The 24277-nt window shown below is 40.6% G+C and overlaps 1 protein-coding gene across 19 annotated transcripts in view; it reads right to left on the bottom strand.

Annotated features, from left to right (window-relative positions):
• DTNA (dystrobrevin alpha) overlaps nt 1–24277 on the bottom strand; it is a 227335-nt gene that overhangs the window by 45896 nt on the left and 157162 nt on the right. For 11 of the 19 annotated variants that reach the window (XM_039379767.1, XM_039379769.1, XM_039379770.1 and 8 more), the window contains 7 exons: nt 17349–17434; nt 15669–15823; nt 11372–11477; nt 8304–8470; nt 5726–5850; nt 2593–2601; nt 376–456 (listed from right to left, as the gene is read on the bottom strand). In XM_039379767.1, the coding sequence (XP_039235701.1) occupies nt 376–456; nt 2593–2601; nt 5726–5850; nt 8304–8470; nt 11372–11477; nt 15669–15823; nt 17349–17434 (729 nt within the window). The remainder of the gene's footprint in view (nt 1–375; nt 457–2592; nt 2602–5725; nt 5851–8303; nt 8471–11371; nt 11478–15668; nt 15824–17348; nt 17435–24277) is intronic. The other 8 variants (XM_027714058.2, XM_027714049.2, XM_039379772.1 and 5 more) reach the window with 1 other exon arrangement.

Below are 24277 nucleotides of genomic sequence, written 5' to 3' on the forward strand. Positions count from 1 at the left end.
CAGGCATTCCCAGTAGGCAATGGTATGTCCCAGTTCCTATTCCCATAGTGTTGCTAAAAAATGGCTTCTTACCAATAGCCTGTTTTCAGTCCTTGTGGCATGTCTAGATTGCATGTGAGCACATTTTAGTGCATCATAATGGTTCAAATGAGGGTGATCTGTGGTGAGGAGCTTGGGATGCCTTAACTCCAGCTCTCCATCCAAATGTCTGGGTATCAGTCCAAAATAACCAGGGCATTTCTCTGCTCATGTCTCTTAATTTTACTTTGTGAGTGGTTTTTTGGTTTTGCTTTGTTTTTCCTGTGAGGGAGTTGAAAATCAAAACCTCCACTACTATAATGTAATTGTTTAACATAAATAAGGATAAGAACTCACCTTCTGTTTGCAAAGGGACTTCCCGAGGGAACAGAATGGGAGAAGAGTGTGTCGTTCATGCTGGTTACAGGTCGGGGAGGCCTAGGAGGCAAAATATCCAGTTGCATTAATTTTGCACCAAAAACCCCTCCATCAGCAACAGTATTAACGGAGAACAGAATGAGCTTCTTGTTTAAAGTAACGTTACTACTGGCATCTTCTGCTTTATGTAGCAATAGTTCCAAATTATAGATGCTATGTTTTTAAGCAGAAGTTAATAAAAACACACTGATACTTAGGCCTGGAGGGAAATAATACTTTTATGCTTTCGTGTGTTCTGAGGTGAGTTTTAACCAACTTGCTTGACTTTTTTCCCCCTGCCTTGCCAGAATAACCACTACGCCACTCTTCCTTTCCAAAGACAGGGTGCAGTCACTGCTTTCCACCAGCCAGGATGAGCACAGTTTACTGTGGCAGCAGGGGTCTGCAGGGGGTAAGTGCCAATAAATGACACATCTTTTCATGAGGCTATCCCTCGTGCTAAGCTCCATGCTACCACATCCACCTAGTGGCCACAGTATACCCACAGCCCTCAGCGTCCCATAAAATACATGTAGAACTAAACTGATCCAACAGCAAAGCTTTTTAGCTGGTATATCAAATCCCCAAGCCAAAGTGTAGAATAAGTATCTAGTTTAGGAGGACCCATTAATAATGATGGTTTTATTATTACATTCTTTATTTCCCGATTTTATAAAATGAAATGAGAAGGAATATTTCCTCTGCTTTCTTTTATTGTCTACTCTTAAAAAATAATCAGTGCATAATTTTTCCTTCTCTATCCATTATGGAGAAAGTTCCCCTTCCAAATAGACTTCTTATGCAACAGTGGGCAAAAGATCTAGATGCTCTGGAGCAACTACAAAACATGTTATTAAAATCACGGGGTTTTCAATCAGATATGAGCAGAACCTGAAGCCACATGTAATTCACACTTCAAATTGCCTAGATTTCAAGTTGGCTAATATCTCCTTTAAGCTCTATGAAAGATCTATCTTGCTTTCTGAATTCTGCAGATATGCAAATCAAAATATAGTAGCTATCTGCAAAATATTCACTGAGCTCCAATTGTGCAAGACAACCAATCATCCAAAGCATTTGTAAGAAAGCCAGTACTGCACAGAAGTGAATTATTACTATATATCTTGTTTTGTAACTTGTTAGAAAACAAGCATAAATATGGCGTTTGATGAATCTAAATGAATTTCGCAGCATAATAGTGCCACATTGATTTTAAAACATTTAAAACTGTGACTAGAAAGAGTTAGGATTTGCCACGTTATTTATTTATATGAAAGTATAGTTTTAGCCTAACACTGCATCTGCAGAACCACATGAAAACCTCCAGCTCTGGTCAGTCACAAATTTCAGAAGCAGTCCTTTGTCCTGCATGTACTTATGGAGAAGTGTTTAATATTATTTTTTATGGACTCCATCAGAGCTAGGAACAGCTCAGTTGAGGCCATGATCAGAGACAATCCCCTGGAAAGCTGACTATAGGATGAATCTTGAAATATAGAGCTTTGGAAATATACTTTGGGAGATTAATAAGAACTTAATTTTATTTAATGGGAAAACAACTGGTATTTTGTTGCCTGGGAGTTGTAAACTGGTAATTGATGAAGATGAAATAGTTCACACCAACTGCATGCGACTACTACATTTTCCCTCTTCCCAATTCAGTTACTGAACAGTGAACACATTCAAAAACTAATTGGGCATAAGGTGGTGTTTCTGAAAGATGGATCCAACTCTGCAGAGTGGCTGTGGAGTCCTAAATAGCACAGGAGAAGGGAGAAGAGGCTGATTCTCAACACTGCCCCAGAGAGGGAGGCAGGAGGAGTGTTCCCTTGGCAGAGCTTGGACTCTGCTTTGCCTTGCACCCAGTGCACCTCTGCTGACTGAGTAGGAGAGGGCAGGGGGCACCCATAGACTTCAGCAGATCACCACAAACACAATTCAGGTTAATGCCTTCTCTAAGCTTTAACTCAAAATAGGAGTGGGTCAGAAAGTTTCTAACCTCCAAAAGAGCCCTTCCCTTTCAATGTCTCTATTCAAGGATAACTATATATTTGACCCTGGACTCTGATAAAAGTTAAGGACTGGTAGTATTGAGATTATTGCATTTTTTTCCAAGCTTTTTCTCCAATAAGTGTACTAAAGAAGAAAAATACTCACCAAGTATCTCTTTTGCAGCCAGAATAAAATGGAAAAGAGATCATTAATTAAATTGCCAGTTTAATATGTTTATGGTCTATTTAGTACATTGGACATACTCCATTCTTATGACCCTGATTCTGCAAAAGCATGAGAGCCTCTATACATAAAAGGTCATTAATCTGTTTACATATGCAGAGTTTCTTTTATGTACAAATGTCTAGAAACTCCAAGGCTTTGCTAAGATTTTGTGATTAGCCTTAGTTTGTAAATTCTTATATGAAGAAAAATATATTAAACTAATTTGGGTTTTCCCAAGGCAAGTCTTTTAAAGGCTGATGCCCACTGTCACATTCCTCAGGTTAGGTTTGAATATTAAATGGATGTTCAAACACATGCAGTTGTGTGATGTGGTAAGACAAGAATAGGAGACTTCATGGTAAAGGAAAACTCAGCTACCGGACTATAAATTATTATTTTTAAACTTGTAGAAGTGAGTGATTAAGCTTTCTAATAAAACTGAGCTGATGATAATTAACTTGCCTCAAGGAGATGGAAAACACTTAATGCTATTGAAACATGCTATGTAATAAAAGTATGCTATGGCACAACACATATCCACAGTAATAAACCAAATTAAATAAGAGGAATTTTCCAAAGTGCTCCAGGCTCTAGGCTGGTCTAACCTGTTCACACTGATGTCAAAAATAATGCTCTCACAGACTTAAGAAGTCAGGTCAGTGCAGAAAAATACCTTCATGATCCACTGGCCATGACAGTTAGTCTGTCATCTCTGCAGTCTGGAGTTTCTTTTTTTGTTGCTAATCTCATGGACAGAAAGAAAAAATGACCCCTCCATCAGTGGGGGGATTTTCTACCATCAGGGTTATGACACCTTGATAACTACAATTACTTCTCTAGACGAGCCCTTAGATGTGTTTCTTGCTTAATTGAAAATTCTGTGGGGCACCAGCAAAAAAAGAACAAACCATGCAGTCTTTCTGTGTGGTGCCACCCTAAAGTGGAAGAACGATCAAAAGAAAAGTCTGTATGGGAGCACTTGTCCCCATTTAAGCTAGAAGCTAAGAAAAGGATACTGTTTTGTTGCCAAAATTCTTCCATTTAATGCACATATAAAACCTTTTTTTGCCCGGATTCCTGCCCAGAGCTGTTTCTCTCAACTTCCATTATGTTTAAAAATAAAAATCACATCAGCGAGAAGATATTCTCAATGAGGTTCTGTAGCATATCTCTCCCCTCAGTTAATTTGTGTGAATTATGCCGTAGACCATGCTACCTCCACAACTTACAGGTTTTTCACTCATGCATCATTATAGCCAATATATATTGCCAAGTTATATTACCATCAATCTATGAATAAAGAGAAACTCTGTCATAAAACAAAATAGATGGTGGTTTGTTCTCACATCCAATCACTCTAAATTACGTCCATATAGTTAGGAATAAGGTAAGGTGTTAATTTCACAGCAGAGATTTGGATCGGTTCCTACTCAATTATGGTACCTTCCCCTTGCCTTGCCTAAATGCATTTAATCAATTCACAGTAGCCCAGTTTTTGCCACCCGTTATCTCACATAACCCCAGCCCTTCCAGGGCTTCCAGCCAACAGGGAACAGAGGCTTCTCTTTCAGTTTCAAGCTCCCTGCCTCTTCCCATTTCCCTTAAGGACAGCCAAAATCTGCCCTGTGAAATTATCACTGACTTGCCAGTGGAGCCAGGTTTTTACACCACGCACAGCAGTGCAGTAGCTCAGCAGATCCAACTCTGGATCATTTCTTCCAAAGAACAACATCCTCTCATTACTCCTCCATAAAGAGGTGCAAGGATTTTAACTGACATTAGAGCATAAGAGGGATTTGGCACTATGTATATGTCAGAGGCAGCACCTTGTCTCTTAAACCAGAACACTCTCTTACACCTTGAAAAAGTTCTGCTATAACCACATGAGGAGGTCCATCATCATGATTTATCCTTAAAATGTCAGGCAGCTTAGGTGAACTTTCCAGGTGTTGCACAGCCCACAGTGGCTGGTGTGCACTTGCCCTTAAAGATGCCACATACAAATATTCAGTCCAGACAAAAGTAAATATGTATAATAATTACAGACTGGAATAATTCCAGGTGCCAGTAACATATATATCAGTATGCAAATACAACTATAATAGCTGCTGCCTGAAATGCTTCAGTCAGGACCCCAGGAAGATGGTTAAGAAAGATATTTTCTTGAGAAATATACCAGAATAAGAGAAATCCTTTAAAGACAGTATTTTTAGAACAAGTTTTCCAAGTTAATTTCTTTGTACCTTTCTTCCAACCAATGTCTTGATTTTCCTGAATTCTATGGAAAACTTAATAGTGTTTTCTTCTCTCCTTTTTTTTTTTTTTAATGACCCAGTAAGTAAAGGCAAATCAAACTGATAAATAAGAAAATCTGAGCAACTGCCACTGTAGATGGCGGGCATGCTTTGGAAAAAAAAAAAAAATCCAAAGTAATAATTTCCCCAGCCGGCACAAATACATTGTCTCTCTGCTTTGATTTTCTTCACTCCTGCAGAAATAAAGTAGTGATTTATTTTTATTTTTGGTATATACAAAAAAATAATCTTGCTTTCTCAAAATATCAAAATGTAAAAATAACAGACTCTTTTCAAGTGACTTGACAAGACTCACTTTTTATGCAGACTCATACAACTCCTCAGACCTGGGTGAACCCACAGCTCCACCAAAGTCAGTGAGAACTCTGACACAGGTTTCAACAAAATTGGTCCAATTTCACTTTTCTCTGGTGTCTCATGTCAAGACATACCTGTGATGCACTGAAGTTGAGAACTAATGTTCAGCGTCAATACATCCCAAAGTGCTGAAACGGAGATCTCTTGAGAAGAATGGGGACATACCAACTCTATGTCCCAGTACTTGATTGTATGTATATATCCCATTGACTTTTCAAGTGAAGTCACACCAGAAGAACATTTTCATCCTAAATACCCCTATCAGCAAATTTGCACTTGTGATGTATTGAGCTGGGTAAGCCACAGCTGCCTCCTGTTTTGCTCAGAGCTATAGTATCTACACTTGGTGTAAGCAACTCCTACAACAAAGCTTACTTTGTCTACAGCACACAGATACTTACACAATATGAGCCAGGTTTAGAGGTTTTTCAGGCTGGTCAGGGAACATTGGGTGCAAAGGTTCACGGCTGGAAGCACAGCTTAAAGACTTGCTAAGTGCATTAGTTAGCTTCTTAGCAGGTGATTTCTGGGAGGAACAAGGAAGGTAGAGGTAATCTGGACAAGTAAGGTGCATACTGTTTCTGCTATAGGAAGCACAAAACAACAGGAAGCTCCAACAGCTTACATACCTATGGACTAACATTCCCATTGCCCCCCTCCCACCCTGACAGTCTGGTAAGGCAAAGACTGCTCCGTTTGGAGGAAAGATTACTCTTGTCTCCAACTACCTTTAGAGTAGGCTCAGGGGGTATATCTATAGGGACAGTTGCCATGGCTCTTCTGCAATGCTGCACTCAGGCAATATTGCATGAAGGGCAGCACAGTTAATGTCACCTGGACTGGAGCTGGCTTGTACCTCACCAACTTGGGAGTGCAAGGAGAACAAATCTGAGTATGCCCATCCATATAGATACACTGTATGGGACACCATTTCTTTCCTAGCTGTGGGCCAGGCACAAGGCTGCTATATTCTCTCTGCTCACTAGTATTTCTCTCCGCACCTCCAGTACCCTGTACTGTTTAGCTGCTATTATAAGCTCCTCTTTCACCTCCCATGGCCACAGAGGACTGGGAAATTTGAGACATGGGCATGGCAGGAATTGCCCTACTGTGGCAACAGCATGCCAAAAAAGGCTGACATACTGTCACAGTCACCAAAACATGGGGAGGCTCTGTGCAAGCATGATTTTCACCTTGAAATTCCATCAGCAAGTCTAAAAAAAACCCCAACAAACTATTTTCTGCTTTATAATTTTGTTTGGCGGCTCTCTGAGGAGCAAACTCAACTTCCCTTCTAAGGAACGGCTTGGAGATCTATGGTGTCTTTTAGGCTGTGTGAGATTCTCAGGGAATCTAACCCAGCCCTCTGTGATTCAGCTTCTCTGCCAGTAAAAGAGGGGTAGTGATCCTTACACTGTCTGCTTCCCCCAAAAAATAGCTCTACATGCTGAAATTTAAAAACCTTTTTGGAACTTGACAGGAATAGCATTGTATTTTTGCATACGCATCCTGCATCGACTTATGACTGTAATCAGCTTAATAATGAAATATTTCTATTACAGAAATCCAACATAAATATGTAAAGTTCAGGCTCTTCCATTATAAATGCAATTTCACTCTGAATTGAGTACAGTCGAGTTCCACTGCACTCATAAACACTCTTAATCTGCATGTGGAGCTCGATGTGAATGCATTATGGAGAATGCTAACCAGGTTTGAACAAATGCTAATGCATGCTACAGAAAGGCAATTTCAAACTTGAAGCAAAACATTTGTTTCTGACAAGGAAATATTTGAAACCACCAGGCATGTAGTCACATTTTTGTCTTCTGCTGAGCAGAAATGCTAAGTCTTCCAATTACTTCCTACCTATAACTACAGCTCCCTGGCTACAGCAAAAAATGATTTTATAGCACAGATTACTGTTAGGAATAGAGTCAGAGCTACATAGTGGGCACTCTCCTATTCAGAGACTAAACTCCAGCCATTTGTGTCTATGCAACAAGCAGCAACTAGGACCCACAAAAAACAATTACAGACCCAGGTCTGCTGGGATACAGTGCAGGGCTGTATGACTGGCATACAGAGCAAACCACATCAAATTTAACCCTTGAATGTTCCATCAACAGAAAACCAGACATTTTAGAAGTGTTAAGCTTCAGAATTCCGTTAAAAAATACATACTAAGTAGTGTAAAAACATGAGCTCTTGCTATGTGCATTATTTTACTTTATATTTTAAACAATATTCTTCTCTTATGTTTGAGATTAGCTAGGATTTTTCTGCTGCTCTCTGGATTTGAACCCTGAAGGATTGTGACGCTCTGTGACCAAGGGCTTCTGTTGGAGCTTTGCTCCAGTCCATGGAGAGCTTAGTCCCCAGGTCTGATGCCCTTCAGAGAAAGTTAATGTAGCTGTTGATACTTCTCTTTCAGCTTAGAAAAAACATTGAGTTATTCCGATTAATGACAAAAAGTTTGAAGTGTGTTTGTCTCTAATAGTAAACACCACTGTGGATCTAAGCCTGGGACCACACTCAAATCTACAGTGCCAGGACCATCCCAAATGCTACGCATATGCTGCAGCCACTCAACTGAAAATATTGATGAATGAGCATCAAGTATTCATCATTTCATTTACACGTAGCCAAACAGAGCAAGCCAATGACGATTTTACCGTGAGTCCCGTGGGAACGGGAGAAGCTGCCATGAGCCTGGTGCCCTGCTGCCAGCCCCTCCTGCGCTGCCCTCACCGCGGCACACACCGTCACAGATGCCCCAGATCCTCACACAGAAATGATCATTACCACCTCCACGCTCTCCTGATGGCTCCCAAGACCGGAGCCTCCCAGACAGCGTCACTAATCCAAACTGGCAGCCCGGCTCCCTGGCTCCAGACAGCTGCCCAGAGCTGCGGCCAGGGGCTTCTCCGATGGCTGGAGGGCAAAGCAGTCTGCAGTGAGGCACGAGCCTTCCCTTACCCATGACGTGTACTCTTTCATTTGGTGCTGGTTGCTGTGGGAACCGCTGGCATGGCCCCTCCAGAAGCAGTCCTGACAGAGCTGGTAATTGTGACACTGCTGGCAGCGGTAGCGAAACCCCATCATGCTCTCGCTGTGGCAGTAGGAACACTCGACGGGGTGGAAGACTGTGCAGGAGAAAGAAATGCTGAGCAATAAACCAAAACAAAGAAACACTCAGCAAAAGTTTATGGACAAAGCCCTAAACTGAAGGTGTTCCCTTCTTTGTTTAAAGAAATCTGCAGTGCTGGATGCTGTCGACAGCTCTGACCTGTGAAAATAATTCAACCTGTGCTGAGCCACTTCCTACACTGGACAACAAACCCTGTTTCACTTCCGAGCTGATGTCTGCACATCCTGCTTGGAGCAGCAAAAAATGTGTTCACCATCTAACAGAATGATTGAGTCCAAAGGAGGACCACAAATATGACCGGAGCACCTCTCCTGTGAAGACAGGCTGAGAGAGTTGGGGTTATTCAGCCTCAAAAAGAGAAAGCTCAGGGGAGACCTTAGAGCAGCTTCAGTAATTAAAGGGCTAAGGAAAGGTGGAGAGGGATTTTTGACAAGGGCATGTATGACAGGACAAGGGGAAATGGCTTCAAACTGAAAGAGGGTAAGTTTAGATTAGATATTAGGAAGAAATTCTTCTCTGTGAGGGTGGTAAGGCATTGGAACAGGTTTCCCAGAGAAGTTGTGGATGATCTGTTCCTGAAAGCGCTTGAGGCCAGCTTGGATGGGGCTTTGAGCAACCTGGTCTAGTGGAAGGTGCTCCTGTGTATGGCAGGGCGGTTGGCACTTGATGATCTTCAAGATTCCACCCAACCCAAACCATTCTATGAGTCTATGTTAGAGGAAATTCGTATGTGAGAAAACCCTTCAGCTGCATTACTGAGGATAGCTGAATGTTTTGTTGTGTTGTAAGGAGCTGAAGTGATGCACATTGGAGGAAAAGTCAAACTCAGCTGTCTGATTACTGAAAGCACAAAACTGTCCTTAGGCATGTCATTGTCTCTTAATTACTGCCGTCTCATCTGTACAACTGGTGTCATTTAGGTACCTATTTATGGTGTTGAACACTTGGCTTTGGATGCCTAGATTTGGAGAGCTGGCCACTGAAGGGGATCTGTGTACTCCTGCTCTCTGTTCAGAAGCAGATAAGACAAGGATGCAAGTCACTGAGCACACTAAGGCACCAACTGAGATATTTTGAAACACCTTCCTGGCAATAGTGTTATTTCTGTTCCTCTCTCCTCACTACAGCATGTACCCAATTTACCACAGGGTACTGAACATCTCCTCGTTCCCAGGCACCTTCTGCTTTTCTGTTTTAAGGTTCAGTCTGAGAGCATTTGTATGTGCTGAGGATGTCAGGGTTTTAATTTCTTGCCAGAATTTTGCAGCAGGAGGGGTTAGTGCTCTAGGCTAGGAAAAACCGCGAAGCTGGTGAGGGACAGAGAGATGGATGACAAGAGCTTGAAGCAGGTGGGGTAAATGGGTTGCTCTGTAGCCAAAAATGACTGGGAACATCACCTTACCCTCCTCAGTGCCTTTCAGTGTAAGAGGGATTTATTCAGTACAAGAACACATGCAACATTCTCCTTTTCCTTTTATCAACAAAAAATAGATGCACATCTCCCCTTCCACCAGCCCCATTTTCTTGTTGGAAGTATGGTATAAATATTTCTATTGCCTAACAGGATTGACTATATATGATCTTTTTTTCCTTCTGTCCCACACTTCTTTTTCCAGTGTCCCAAAGCTTCAGTTATGCTTGAGGTAAGCCTTCAAGGGAGCAACAACACAGAAATATTTAATAAGCCCCTTACACAACAACCTCCGAGGCAAAATGTTGAGTGGTAAAATTGTTTGAAAAATCTATTAATCTTGTTAAACTAATATCTCAATTTTTTGGTATAAATTTCCTCCATTTTAAAACTTTCTCCTTTTTTCTAGATTTAAAGTGTTGGAATAATGACTACCAGAATCACTGCGTCTTGATGACCGTGAGCAAGAAATGCCACATTACATGCTGATAAATAAGACAGTAAAAAGGCATTTCCTGCCTCATGGGGTTTTTTTCTATTTAATATTGGCAGTTCTGATCCTTCTGGACAGCAGAAGCCATCTGCATTGGAGCTGGGGAACTCCTCCAGAACTATACGAGGAATTGTACAGAGTTTGTGGGCTGCAATTTGGTGGCGCACACAGTGAGATGAGATGCACAAGCCTCTAGCTCTGCCTCTGCACTTTCAGTGTGGCAGCACCTTCTATAGCAATGGTATATGAAAGGTTTGGCTGGGGGACTACACCTGTGAGTCTGTGAACTTTTCCCCAGGTGCTCAAGAAGTTGGAAGGCTGAGGAAGATGATACTGTCCAGGGACATGCAACAGGCACTGGGCATTAATCAAATGAGTTCATCTTCACGGTCCCTTTCTATCCTAAAATCTGTGATCTACTCATTTTGGGAAAAGACAACCCTTGAGGAGAAAGAGGCATCTCACAGTTAAATCCTCATCTTCCACACACGCAAAGGATAAGGATGAATCTAGAACTTCCTCTTCAAAGTATATGGTCTGGCAATGTAGGCGTAGGAGGAGATCCTTCATAAGGACCTTTTGGTTGGTATTTTGCACTGCACTGGACATCTCCTGCCAAGAATACTGCAGGAATGGAAACTGCCAAGCTGTTTCTTCTCTGCTGCCATATGTCATAGCTAATGAAAGTTGTGGTCTTGACAGTTTACCAAATAGAAGTGTGGGAATGGATCAAGTCCTATTGCTCTCTGCTGGTCCAGAGCACAGGAGGAGAGGACATGATCAGGTTAATCTGAGCATAGCAAAATTCAAGCCACATTCCTGGCTGAATGACCAAGAGACTACTTCAAATATTTTACCAGTCACTGTAAAAATTGCACATGGAGTCAATGAACCCAAGCACAGTAGCTTCTACAAAACCATCTACAGAATGAGGAAATTATCACACAAAAATTTACTCTTGTAACTCCGTTTTGGCAGCGTCTCTTACTTACCATTTTCAACATTTGCCAGTCGATGCAGAAGTGGTAACCACACTAGACACTGTGGCGGGGGATCAGACATGAGAGTATCCAAGAAAGTGTTTAATGTGACTTTTTTCTGCTCAAACAAGCACACAAACATGCACAAAAATCAGTAATTAGACATCTCAAAATAATTTTATCTTGTTGTTACAGAAACACTTGGGAACAAGTTTCAAATACTGTTTGCCTGAAGCCCCGATTCACTAAAAAGAACAAGTGATACTAGTAAAGCTTTTCCAGACTATTTTTAGTTGCTACAGCGATACAACTGATGCCTAACAGTCCTCACAAGGCTGGGTTGGAGACACCTAGCTCCCACTCATTTCCAGACTCTCTTCTAGAGTCACTGCCTGAAAATGCTTTGTGATTAAGGGTGGCATTCAACCCTTCATGTTCTCATGTGTTTTGAGTATCACATAATAAGTACAAGTGCATGTAGGGTATCACTATGTATGACCAATTTTCAAATGAGAAGTCACTGCAGAGAATGGCTGATAGTACTCCAAAACAGAAAATTAAAGGAAATACTGACAAGGGAGTAGAAATTTGAAACAAATATAGGGTAAGAACAGAGCATCATAGGCAAGTTGTTACTGTAATTTAAGAAACCATGCTTATCTGAGGAGTGATGGTAATGAGTTATGGGTTATGATTGTTATGATTGTGGGATGTCATGTTTGCCAGCACTCAGGGACTGCAACTGTTCCTAAACTCTCGACACCTTTAAGCACTCAAAGGTCTATGCCCCTTTAAATTTCAAAGAGATTTAAACTCTAAAATATCCCTGTTGATTTTAAAAATGCAATCTAGGGCCTTAAGTTTCTTAGGTGTCTGGAAAAAGTTATCACAAATCTTAGTTCGTTTGTTTTTTCAATCAGCATCTGAGTCTTCCTTAAATAAAATTTAAGATGCAAAAATATAGAGCCCCGTTGAGAATATATGCAGATATCTTTTATAGCCATACATATTTAAGTAGTATCTCCATATCCAAAGGGATTGCTAAATCTTCATCTCTGATTGCATAAGCTACTGCTTTAATTTGCTAAAAAACTGCGGTTACCCCATGAGAAAGCAAAGCAGCAGTTATGCAGTGACATGTATCATCTCCGTGTGCTGTGGAATTCTTTTAAGAGTTGAGGTTTCAAGATGGAGTGTCTGTGCTCCATTTATACACAATTACCACTAGATGTAAATAAAAACATTATTTCTTTTATACACCGAGTGATCAATGAAAAACATCTCACCCTGTAACCGTCTCAGGGCTGAAATATTGCAAGATATTGGGAAAGATATATATATTTGTCCCTAGGAGAAAATACTTCAGGCTAGTGTGAAAATGGTCTTGATTCTATAATGAATAGAAATAGCCAGAATATGAGCTCTAAATCTCACTGGAATACCATCTTTTCCCACAATACCTGCAGTATGAAAGTCCAGTCAAACACTACCATCTGCTTGTTGTATGAATTATCTTCCCAGCCATGGTGAGCAGATAACCACTTCCCAAATAGGCATCTTATGCTATAGGCATCAGCTCACAGGAAAGGATCTTCCTTTTGGAGATCTGCTGTGGATGCCCGGCATGGCTTTGCTGACCAATGCTGCCAGCAAATGTCTGTGTTATTGGCAGCAGAACTGAGAACACAGGAGGAAAAAAGGGACATCCAGTGCCCCATACTGCAGAGCTGAGTAGCCCTCTGCTCTTGAAGGGATACACCCATTGGGTCTAAACAAGCAAATAGATGGGGAGACAATCTTCCATAATGCAATAGGTTTTTGAGTGCAGCCATAACTTAAAACCTGATTTGCACCAAATAAAGCAACTCAGCTTCAATGACAGCTTTATGGCCAAACTGCTCTGGTGATCACTGATTTTATGGATTAGAGAGAGCAGTGTCCCTTAAAAAGACACCATCAGAGCAATTTCCATACATTTTCCTCCTGCAGTTTTGTTTCAGATGCTGGGGAAGTTGAAACTGAAAGCTGTTTTCTAAATATATGCTACATACAGATGGAGTCTAGGTTTGTGGAATAACACTTAGACAAGTGCTAAAAAAATGAAGTTAGTGTCTATCTTTTCAGTTTGGGATAAGAGAAGAGAATTTTTTAAAAAGTGGTTTTTACATTAGTAACAACACTGTTTAATGCACACATTATATATAACATCGCATCAGTCCTACCTATGGGAGAAAGTGGTGGCGATAAAATTCCTTTTTGAGCCACAGATTTGTTTTCTGAAACGTTAAGTCACTTGCTTTGGCATTTCTGTTCCATAAATTTGCTGATGAGGAAACAGTTGTTTCTACTTTGAATAGCCATTCAATCTAGCAGTGGTTCACAGGCAGAGGAAAATACATGGTTTGATCAAGTAAACCAGTACAATAGGGAAAAATAAAACATTTCTGCAACAGGAAAAATCCTTTCAGATGTAAACTGAAACGGATTTGACACCATGAGCCAAAAGATCATTCCCAGAATCTTTTCTCACCCTGAAATTGAAGAATCTATATGTATCAGGGGGTTGAAAGGCTTCTGGTCAGAAAAAGTGATCCAGAGTGAGAACAACAAGAGAGAGTGCCAAACTTATTCCAAGGTATCAGCTTTTGATGATGCTAAGTGCAATATGAGAGTGAAAGAACGACTTACGGTGTGACTATGACTGTAAATACCATTTATCATAGTGTCACAGAGATATGGGTTTTTTTTGACTCTCATTTCAAAACTCTGGCTCATTCCTAGTGAGGATGTAATGAGAATTACATGAAGTCAATTTAAGTGAAATATTAGACTAGATTTAAAAGAGTACTTGGCTGCTTCCAGATACAAAACAGCAGCTTAGTAAATCTGCTGTGTACTGACATCAGTCAGAGACTTAACTCGCTAGCTGCAAATGGAGCTTGTGAACAAAACCATCTAATGCCTGCTTGAAAACTTTGTTTTTTAAGGTACCCTAATGCATCTGCTCCACTCAGTTGGTTGCTCTCAAACAAAGTATCATTTCTGATGGCTACTGAGATAGAAAACGACGTTTGAATCACGTTTTTTCAAGAAAAGAAATTCCTTTTTTCATCTGTAATAATAGCATGTCCAACATGCAAGGCTTGAACGCCCTGTTGCCACGCAAGAGCACTCTTTCATTACTTTAACACAAAACTACAAGAAGTCACTTCACTATGTAAACTTCAACGTAAGATGAAGTGCTGTATTGTCTCCCTCTGTGAAACAAGACTAGTTTCACACATGCAATTTAAATGATTTGGGAGATGATTCAATAAATGAATTTCAACAATGCCTTTCGGTTGACTGGAGGGCCTATTGATTAGTGATGAAACTGAGGGAATACAGAAAATGAGACTCTTTTGCATGAAAATGACACTATTCCTGCTCCATTGAACTTACTTGTTCAATAGTATTCAATTAGTGAATGGAAGGAAAATACAACTTTATTTACAATGTTTTCCCAGTTTCAGCATCTTCCCTTACTTTATATTTATGGAATTACACAGTGCGATGTGTGGCAAAAGCAGAGGAATTCTCTCTTTCTCCACAGGAGAAATGGACAACCAGCCTCGATTATGGGATCTTTTGAAGTGCTGTGTATTACCTGAAGCCAGTGTACTGTACTTAGTGTGCCTATGGAGTCTGGTGAGCTGTGAAAAAATCTTGTATTTTCTTCAGGATAAATTCATTGCTTCCCCGAGCTATGTCCCTGGTGTTATTGGTAAGAGACTAAGGATTTCCTAATACATACTGACTCCCATTTTCAAAAAAGTTTTAAGGCGATTTTCTTCTCACTCCTAAACTTCTTGTGTGTGTCTCACTGGGAAAACCTGCAGTCTGATTTTTTTGGTGGGACTTGAGCTTTTTATGGGGAAGTTGAAGTCCTGTGTATGCTTACACTAACAACAACAAAGCAGAGTGTAGGAGTGCATATCACCTAAATGTAAATATCTAACAGGTGCTTAAATTAGGAAATTAGCCTCCTTAGCCTCCCTAATTTAGGAACATGTAAGTCAAAATCCTGCTCTGAATCACTTTCTGACCAAGCCTCTCTGTCCCCTCTGGTTATATGTGGAAACTACAGAGACCAGCTTCCTATTGAAGGCACCAAATCTACATGCCAAAAATCAGCCAAGTGGACCTTCCCTCCATCCAGCCATGTGTTTCCTGGGTGAATAGGCACATATACGTAAGAAAGGAAGAAAGTGTTGGCTTGCTCGAAGGAGTGATTGAGATCCTGTGTCTGGGACGCTCACTCTTCATTTACCTGTTGTGAGAAACAAGATTTTGCTGACTGCTCAGTATAACCAAATGAAGGCCCTTCAAAAACAGCCGTGGGCAGCTTGAGAACCTCCCGCAGAAACATGTCGTATCTGCCATAAACCATCACTCCACTGGAGTCGGAAATCATTGAGAAAATGTCTGAGGGGGGAAGAAACAAGAAAAGGACACAGCAGTTTCAGTGAGAGCTACAGATTTGCTCTGAATTCAGTATCATCTGATTTGAACCAGAACCCCTAAACATGTTTTGCTTATGGAAACCTCCACTATTACTGCATCTTTAATTCCAACCTCTTTCAATAGAAAACAAAGAGAATTATTTGCATATAAAAAAGTAGCTGATTTTAATACTAAAATATTCCTGACTTTTTTTTTCTTTTTGTGTGGTCATTTTTTAAGCAAAGTCTGATGCACAGCGTGAGGCAGTAATTTGATCAGATAAGAAGGCTCTGATTTGACAAGATACACAACATCAGCTTTTTGCCTACTGCCAGCTTACCGCGTCAAATCAAAATCTTGACAACGAGTTCATTAAATCAGTTATTATTGTTTTGGACACACAAAGCATTGAAGGTCTTGCAAATTCATTACTTTTCACTCTTCTCCTTTTTTTTATGTACAAAAATATCACCCTTTTATCATTGCAGAGATGAATGTTTCTAAGGCTTGACTTTTCTGCTTGTTTAAAATTATCTTGTGCTTTTCAGGAGATCACTGACTAAGGAACATTTATTGTTTTTCAGGCTGTCATGTCAGTTGCTTCATTTCCAGGAACCTGGACAGGAAATTCTGACAACAGGACTCTGGGACTGCTGACCCAAAAAATCATCATTGTACTCTAGCCTTCCACTGGAAGGACCCTGCTCCTATTCCTAAAGCAGACTAAGGAACAAACAGTGCTCAATTTATAGCACTACTCAATTTATAATTTATAACTTTAGTGCAGTCTGTATTTGAGTTTCTACATACAAATAATATATTAAAAAATGGCACCAAATCTGGAAGACTAAATCAACACCTGGGATTTCTACTTGTCTACTCTAATAAACATCAATTTGCAAACTCTGTTTTCTTGGGCTGAGGGAGAAGGCCCAGGGGAAACTGAAGGTTTCTTTGGTCCAAAAGTCTGGACCTGAGCTACAGACATCATATCACTAAACAGAAACTCTTCCACTGCACCTACAAGTAAACTATGCCTTTGCTATTGGAAAACTGGGAATAAATCATGTGGAATGAGAATCTGTTCACCAAAATAGATGGCATAAGAATGTGCCCTGTGGGAAGAAATATAAATAGTCCATAAATATATCATACTTCTACGTGTGAAATGAGATTGTTACTAAAAAATAATCAGAAGAAATTGCTGAATGATGCTTCATGATGTCAAGGCTCTCAACCTGTACTCTGAATTCAATAATCCCAAAGGAAAAAAAAATAGAATCCACCACTCAAGCTCAATATATGCAATTTGGCTTTAAAAATATGAAGTTCAATGAGAAGTTCAACCAAACGTTTAGTAGGATTTATCTGGAGAAATTTATAGTGCAAATCTCAAATCCAGACACGAAACTCTAACTTATCCTAATCCCCTCTTTTCTACTTGTACTGTTATTTCTCAAAAATAACAGATTTTTAACAGGTAAAAAATGTCACCCAAAAGACTTACATCTTAATTTGTCCATGATTTTTCCTCCACAAAGAGTTGCCAAGGCCATTTTGACAGCAAAAACGGAAATTTTACCATGTCCTTCCCTGTTCAAAAGTAGAAAGTAGCCATAATTTACATGTCCATTTTATAAAATGAGCCTCTGTCCATTTAAAATGCATATCACTGACATCACTTATTGTAATGCACAATATACGTGGATCGACATACAGTGAAATAAGACCTTTACAAGGAAAGTTTGTTTTGTGAGAACACACATCAGTACACTGTTCTGTAAAGATCTCAGAGCACATTTATTATATATATGAAGCTTAGTATTACATTGTTTGCTATCCTCATTCTTTCTCTACATATCCATATACATGTAAGATAGACATGAACTGTATGCTCAGATCTGTATGATAAAGCATGCTACATGCTTCACCGCTACGTTCATTAAGTCACTCGGACTTTAGAAAATGTGTCAGTTCCCTAAGCTTGACTAACTAATAATCTTTAAAGTTCAGTGAATTGGACTTAGTTCTACATCAGTGTAACACGTAATTATAAATATTAATTCTGATTATCCTTTACACTCATTTAAAATTCTGCTTTTTGTCAGAAAATCAACTGGAAATACAGGTAAAAAGTAATAAATTCACCACTTCAGTATTTAAGAAAGAAATCTTTACTATGTTCTTTAATGCTCTTTTGTGCACATTTTCTTTTTCACTACATTGAGTTCCCTTTGACTGGCTTCATAAGATTAGAATCCCAGCAGAGTAATTCCCAGACTTCTGTACTTCCATCCTTTGTTGACTGGATTCTGATTCGTGTAAACCATGACTTAGCACTGCTATGGCTGAAAATGCAGTCATTTTGTATTTTTTGTGTGCATGCTACCCTTTAGACCTTTTGGAATTTTTCTGCACTGTTTCATCATGAGGTTTCCACCTGCCTTTAAAGAGTTGTTATACTTAAAAAAAGACATGCTAAGCAGAAGCAATGGTGTTATTAAGAAGCAATGGAAGATTCAGAGGAAAAAATAAAGCCCATGTGGAAGTGCTTCAGATTTAGATAATTTTTCCCAGGAGGTTTAGTTACATTTACTAATAGGATTATAATCTTGAATGGCAGACACATATCATCTTGGCTTCAGCTTTCCAGCCCAGAGCCATCGGCTTTTCCCATACTCACACGATTATAGAACAGAGGAGCAGAAAAGGAAAAGATTTCATTTATCTCTTCAATCTCTTCATTTGAGTTGATTAGTTTTGACACTGTATTTTGTATCGGTCATTTGTATTCATAAAAGCATCACTAGAGCCAGCATAAATTCAATTTGCCCTCCAAATATGTCTCTGTGTGTGTGTGTGTGTGTGTGTGTGCATATGTATACACACATGCATATATAAATACATATGACGGATGAACAGACAGGATAATGGGGCCTGAGACTTGCCAATGTCATTTGGATCCAGAAGGGCCCTAAGCTACGTCTAAGCACTACAGATGCCCTTGACTGGCAGCACTGGGGCCTCACAGTATTTGCCATGCAAAAGCAAATGCTGAAGAAGTGGCTCACGGCAGCATGAAGTGCTCTACAGAAGTCAGTGCTCCCTGAAAGAAGCTTTAGGCTGGCTAATGCAAAGAGATATGAATTTTACTAATGGAAACAGAAGAGGACAAAAAATATTTTGATTTTATATATCACCTCTCTTACTGAGGTTACTCTTCAGAATCCTACAGAAAAGCATTAGAAGCATAAATCATGTCAAAAGCAAACCTTGAAGCTGATGTGCACTTAGCAACAATACAGGATGGAGTACTTAAGAAAGGGAATGATGGCCAGGGCTTAAGGTTATCTCCTTCTGCTTGGGGAAAAAAGGACAGAAAATAATACATGCTGTTAAGACACCAGAACAGAGCAGAAGGTTTCTTCTTCTAATGCACAGCTGCAGAGGGAGACAGCTTGTCCCCAGAGAAACCTCACAGACTGCCTGACAAAATCCACAGACCATACAAGGCTAAGTCCAGCTTCAGGGCCTGAATTTGCCTTTTGGGTCACCGAGGAGAGCGGTACCAAATGGATGACACTGTCATTTGTCAGGATTTCTAGCAATATTTGTACTGAGACAGCCATATGTTGGAGAAAGCTATAAAGAAATAACATCACATCTTTAGAAGTAGCAAATGAGTCCCATGAAATGGACATGGAGAATATACAATTTTTCTCATTAACTAGGCATGAAGTGGTGCTCCTCCAATACTGTAAGGTATCTTATCCAAAAGTAATATAATTTCTTTGGTTACTGGTAGGCCTCTTACTACCCACTCTAATCAGGGCAGTCAATTCTGAAATGTCAGAGGCTGCAATTACAAATTCTCCTTTTCACAAATGTGTTTCAGAGAAAAAAAATTATTGAAATCAAGCAAATTTTTTTCATGTAGGAGAGCAAAATGTATAATTACCAAATCTCTGAAATGCATTTTTTTCCCTGGACTTCCTTTGTAAAAGCTAGCTGGCCTCTGTGGCTTTCAATGAGTAGCAAAGGTGAGAAGAGAGGGAATTAAACAATTCACTGCTCTGAATAGATGGATGAGCAAGAAGTTATATTTCCAAAACAGATACCAAACATCTTTATATATTGAAATCAGTATTATTCAAATGTGCATTTGTTTAAACATGGGCATGACTATTTCCTCTTTTCTATGTAGAAGTCAAGCTCCCCCAGCCAGACTGAGTCTGTTTCACAGCCCAGAGCCCACAACTCCATTCACAGGACAAGTATGTCAAGGAACAGAAAAAATTCAGCTATTTTCCTATCAGTAATAACATTGCAGCAGGAATAGTTGGAGATGATCTAGTACAGACTATTTCACAGTCTGTTTAAAGATAGTCTTTTAGGGAATGACTCGATTGAATAAGGCTGGCATTCCACCTAGCTGCCTAGGCTTTGACACCAACCTGGGACAAATTTTTCAAAGAGGTTTGAACTTGTCAACTTTTTATAGTACCTGGCATGCCAGGGAAGGAAATGTGTTATTATTTCATAAATCCACTTAATCACCTTAGGCCTTGAAGCAAAAGCTACTGCCCAATTTTAACATGCAATTAAAAACGTAGATCAGGCAAGCTTCTCTCCAGATTTTTTCAAGTCTGACCACCTCATTCTGCTCATCAGTTTTGGTCTGTCAGGGTCATCTACCACATGATGCTGACTCTCACGCATTCATGATAAATTAATTGCAGAAGTATCTTTTTGAATTTTGAATTTATTGACGTGCAGTTTTATAAGGTTGCACCTTAATTTACTTTTAGTAGCATGAAGGAACATCACACTCAGTGTCATGTGAAATTTTATACTCTATAATTTTCCCCCACTTTTCCTCCCTTCAGGGTTGAGCAGCAGAGAAATATAATTATCTGTAGGCTTAATGAATCCCCAACACCATGAAAAGATCTTAAAAAAAATGGGATGTAAGCTCAGCACAAGCAGTGGCCAAGTTGGCACACATGCCATTGCACTGCACTGTTGTTCCTTTTACGTTGTTCTAGCCAAGTTTTAGCTCCTGAGAAGACATCTGTATTGCAGGCCTAGGGAAAGAGTCCTTGCCAAAGGGCAGAGAAACCTGCTAGGTTTTCAGTGGGCTAGAAACAAACGAAGAAGCTCTGTTTAAAGCTTGGAGGATTTTCAGCTAGCACAATACTCACAGAGCAACATATATATTAACAAGAACTAAAAAAAGAGACAGTTGTAGGCTTATTTAAAATGTGAAATAACTTGTCTCTTTTGGTTCTTTCATATATTGCAGACACAGCACAAACCTACCCATGATCACTTAGAACAGCCTTCTCATTTACTCTGAAGACCTATTTGGTCTTGGTCTACTGTTTTGCTCTTAAAAAGCTGTTCTGGGTATTTTAGGGTTTGGGGTTTTTTTTCCATTGTTGTCTGTATTCATAACATCAAATGTGATCATATAAACATTCCTTAATCAATATGAAAAATAATTCCTCAGTAGTCACCTAGAAATTCAAGTAGCATCTCTGCAGGCCAATTGTTTCCTTAAAACATAAGGCTAAGGAACCAATGAGTGAACCCAGATCAAAGAAAACAGATTTGTTTTAAGAATGGCTCTTGTTATTTCAGTATGATTCATGGACCTAATAAACCATCTTCTTTCATCAGAGAAGACTGCAGATGACTTAAATTAACTTTCCAGTTCCTATAAATGAGGGGAGAGTGAGAACACTTCATCCTGCCCACAGCTCCACCTCTGTTCTTTCTATATCATAGAAACATTAAACAGCTTGGGTTGGAACACCTTAGAGAACATCTAGTCCCAACCCTCTTGACGTGGACAGGAATACCTTACAGTAGACCAGGCTGCTCAAAGCCACATCCAGCCTGGCCTTGAACACTTCCAGGGATGGGGCATCCACAACCTCTCTGGACAACCTGTTCCAGTATCTCGCAACCCTCATAGCGCAGAATTTCTCCTGATATCTTAGCCTCTTAGGTCTAGACCTACCCTCTTCAAGTTTGAACACATTCCCTCATGTCCTATCACTACATGCCCTTCTAAAAAATCTGTCTTCATAGGAGAGGTGCTCCATCCCTCTGATCAACTTGATGGCCCTCCTCTGAACTTGTTCCAACAGGTCTATGTCTGTCCTTCCTGTGCTGGGGACCCCAGAGCTAGATGCAGTACACAAGGTGGTGTCTCAGGAGAGAGCAGTAGAGGGCCAGAATCACCTCCCTTGACCTGCTGGCCACATTGCTTTTGATGCAGCCCAGGGTATCTGGGCTGTGAGTGCACATTACCAGCTCGAGTCCAGCCTCTCATCCACCAGCACCCCCAAGTCCTTCTCCTCTGGACTGCTCTTGATCTGTTCATCCCCTGGCCTGTATTGATACAGGGGGTTGCCCCAAACCAGGTGCAGCAACTTGGTCTTGTTAAACCCCTTGAGATTCCCATGGGTCCACTTCTCCAGCCTGCTGAGTCTCTCTGGATGGCATGCAAAGCATTGCTTCTCCCTGAGCATGAGACCACAAGAAAAGACCCTGCTCCTCCTTCCAACAACTTGTAGCCTTCAGCAGAAAATGACCTTTCTGCTGCACTGGAGGGGAGGGACAGGAGCAACATAGGAAGCAGAGACATCAGCTCTGGTTAGATTCCAGCAGCTCTCACACCATCCCTGTAGGAAGTAGAGCCACCTCCCTCACTCCGTTTCCAAGCAAGCAGGAAATCTGGACTACCAGTGGTTGCTGTAAAGTAAGATATGCAGGTATCCCCAGAAATGCCAAAGCAGTGGAAAGAATTCAGAAAGTTTATTTAGAAGGCCAGAACACGAGAAACGAAATACCTAACAGTATGGTAACACACTGGGCCCCAGGGAGAAAAAGGCAAGTTCCCATCCTCTCAGGGCCTCTTTATCCTCTCTGTTTCTCCCCTGCCTTCCCAAGGCCTCTGTACATGTCTTTTAGGGCTATTTCTCTCCAGCATAGGAGAAAGAGAGATAACACAGCTCTCTCTGCAAACCCCTCTGGACTGCAGAAGCGGAAGAAAAATCTATCCCTCTTGAGAAGGCACTTTGCAGGCTTCCTAAGGGAAAACAAGAATTTCTAGCTTTCCCGTTACAAATTCTTCCAAAAGCAAACTACCCCTGCAATTGCTAAACTAACATCCAACCCAAAACTTCAATAATATGAACCATACTAAAGGGTAGGGCACATTTTGAGGATCAGATGCTTAACTGGTATGTCTGTACTTGTGACAGTATAGACAGATGTTCAAACTCCCATTACAGTCCAGGGAGACCTAGCTGACACATATGTCCATGAAGCCTGAACTTAGATATTTCAGACTGCACTTGAGTCTTATCCCAGATGTTTGGTGTATTTAAAATGGGGTGATAGGCAGCTAGTCCCTATCTCTGACCCCAGAGTTGGAAGCCTCTTCCTAGGGGTTCCTTGGGTGTCTATGCCCTTCTGGGAAGTGTATCCCCATGCACTTCACTCAGAAGCAGTAAGACAGACTGAGATGCTGCTTGACAAATGGAGTGAGGGTCACAGACTCCTCACTCCTATGAGGGCCTGACTGGAGCCTATAAACAGGTCATGAACCATAGCACACGGGATGTTTTCAGGGAAAGCAAAAACCTTACCCCTTTAAGAACATTCTCTGATTCCCTACAGAGGATTAAATTCCTCTCCTCCATTTTGCTGCAAGCAGCCATATTGTCTAGCTGAGATCTTTACTCCTTTACAGCGAGCTACAAAACAAGCACATTATCACAGGCCTTGCTTCCACAGTCCTGGGTCTTACCCTGTGTTCATCAGCCAGGAAGCAGTCTGCTTGTGGCATGCAGCAATGAATACATCTGGCTATTTTCAGCATCCCTTAGTATTCTTGTCACAGCCACAATGGTAGGAATTAAAATGTCTGTTCCTTCTTTTATTGCCCTTGAGGGGAAAAAAATATTCCTGAAGGCTATGGTTTCACAATGTATTGCCTTCTTTTCTTCCCCTCAGAGGGGGCAGAGGAGAGGTTGAGTGCAGCCTTCTCATGTGGAACATCTACTTTTTCTCCCTGTTGCCATGGCGACTGAGCGACCAGCTGGTCTGGCACCGAAAGGTGCTCAATGACACCCAGTACCAGGGCATCAAGTGAGAGGACTGGAAAGAGGAAGAGGGGCAGCATCCTCATTTTAATGTGTCATGGTCAGTGTTTTCTGCTGGTGAATTTTCAAAATATAAGCCATAAAGCAACAAATCTGCATCTGTCAGACTTAACCACTGTCCTCCAATAATTCAGTTTTGAGGACTGCAAATATTGCAGTACAGGTTGCCAACTACGTATTCAGAAACTGTAATAGGTATATGCAGCATACTACTTAAGGTAAGTGGCTCGCTCTATCTCAAACCTCCTCTTTTTGTAACATG

Source organism: Pipra filicauda, unplaced genomic scaffold (genome assembly GCF_003945595.2).
Source record: "Pipra filicauda isolate LSUMZ 115617 unplaced genomic scaffold, ASM394559v2 scaffold175_size1500280_pilon, whole genome shotgun sequence".
NCBI classification, from domain to species: domain Eukaryota; kingdom Metazoa; phylum Chordata; class Aves; order Passeriformes; family Pipridae; genus Pipra; species Pipra filicauda.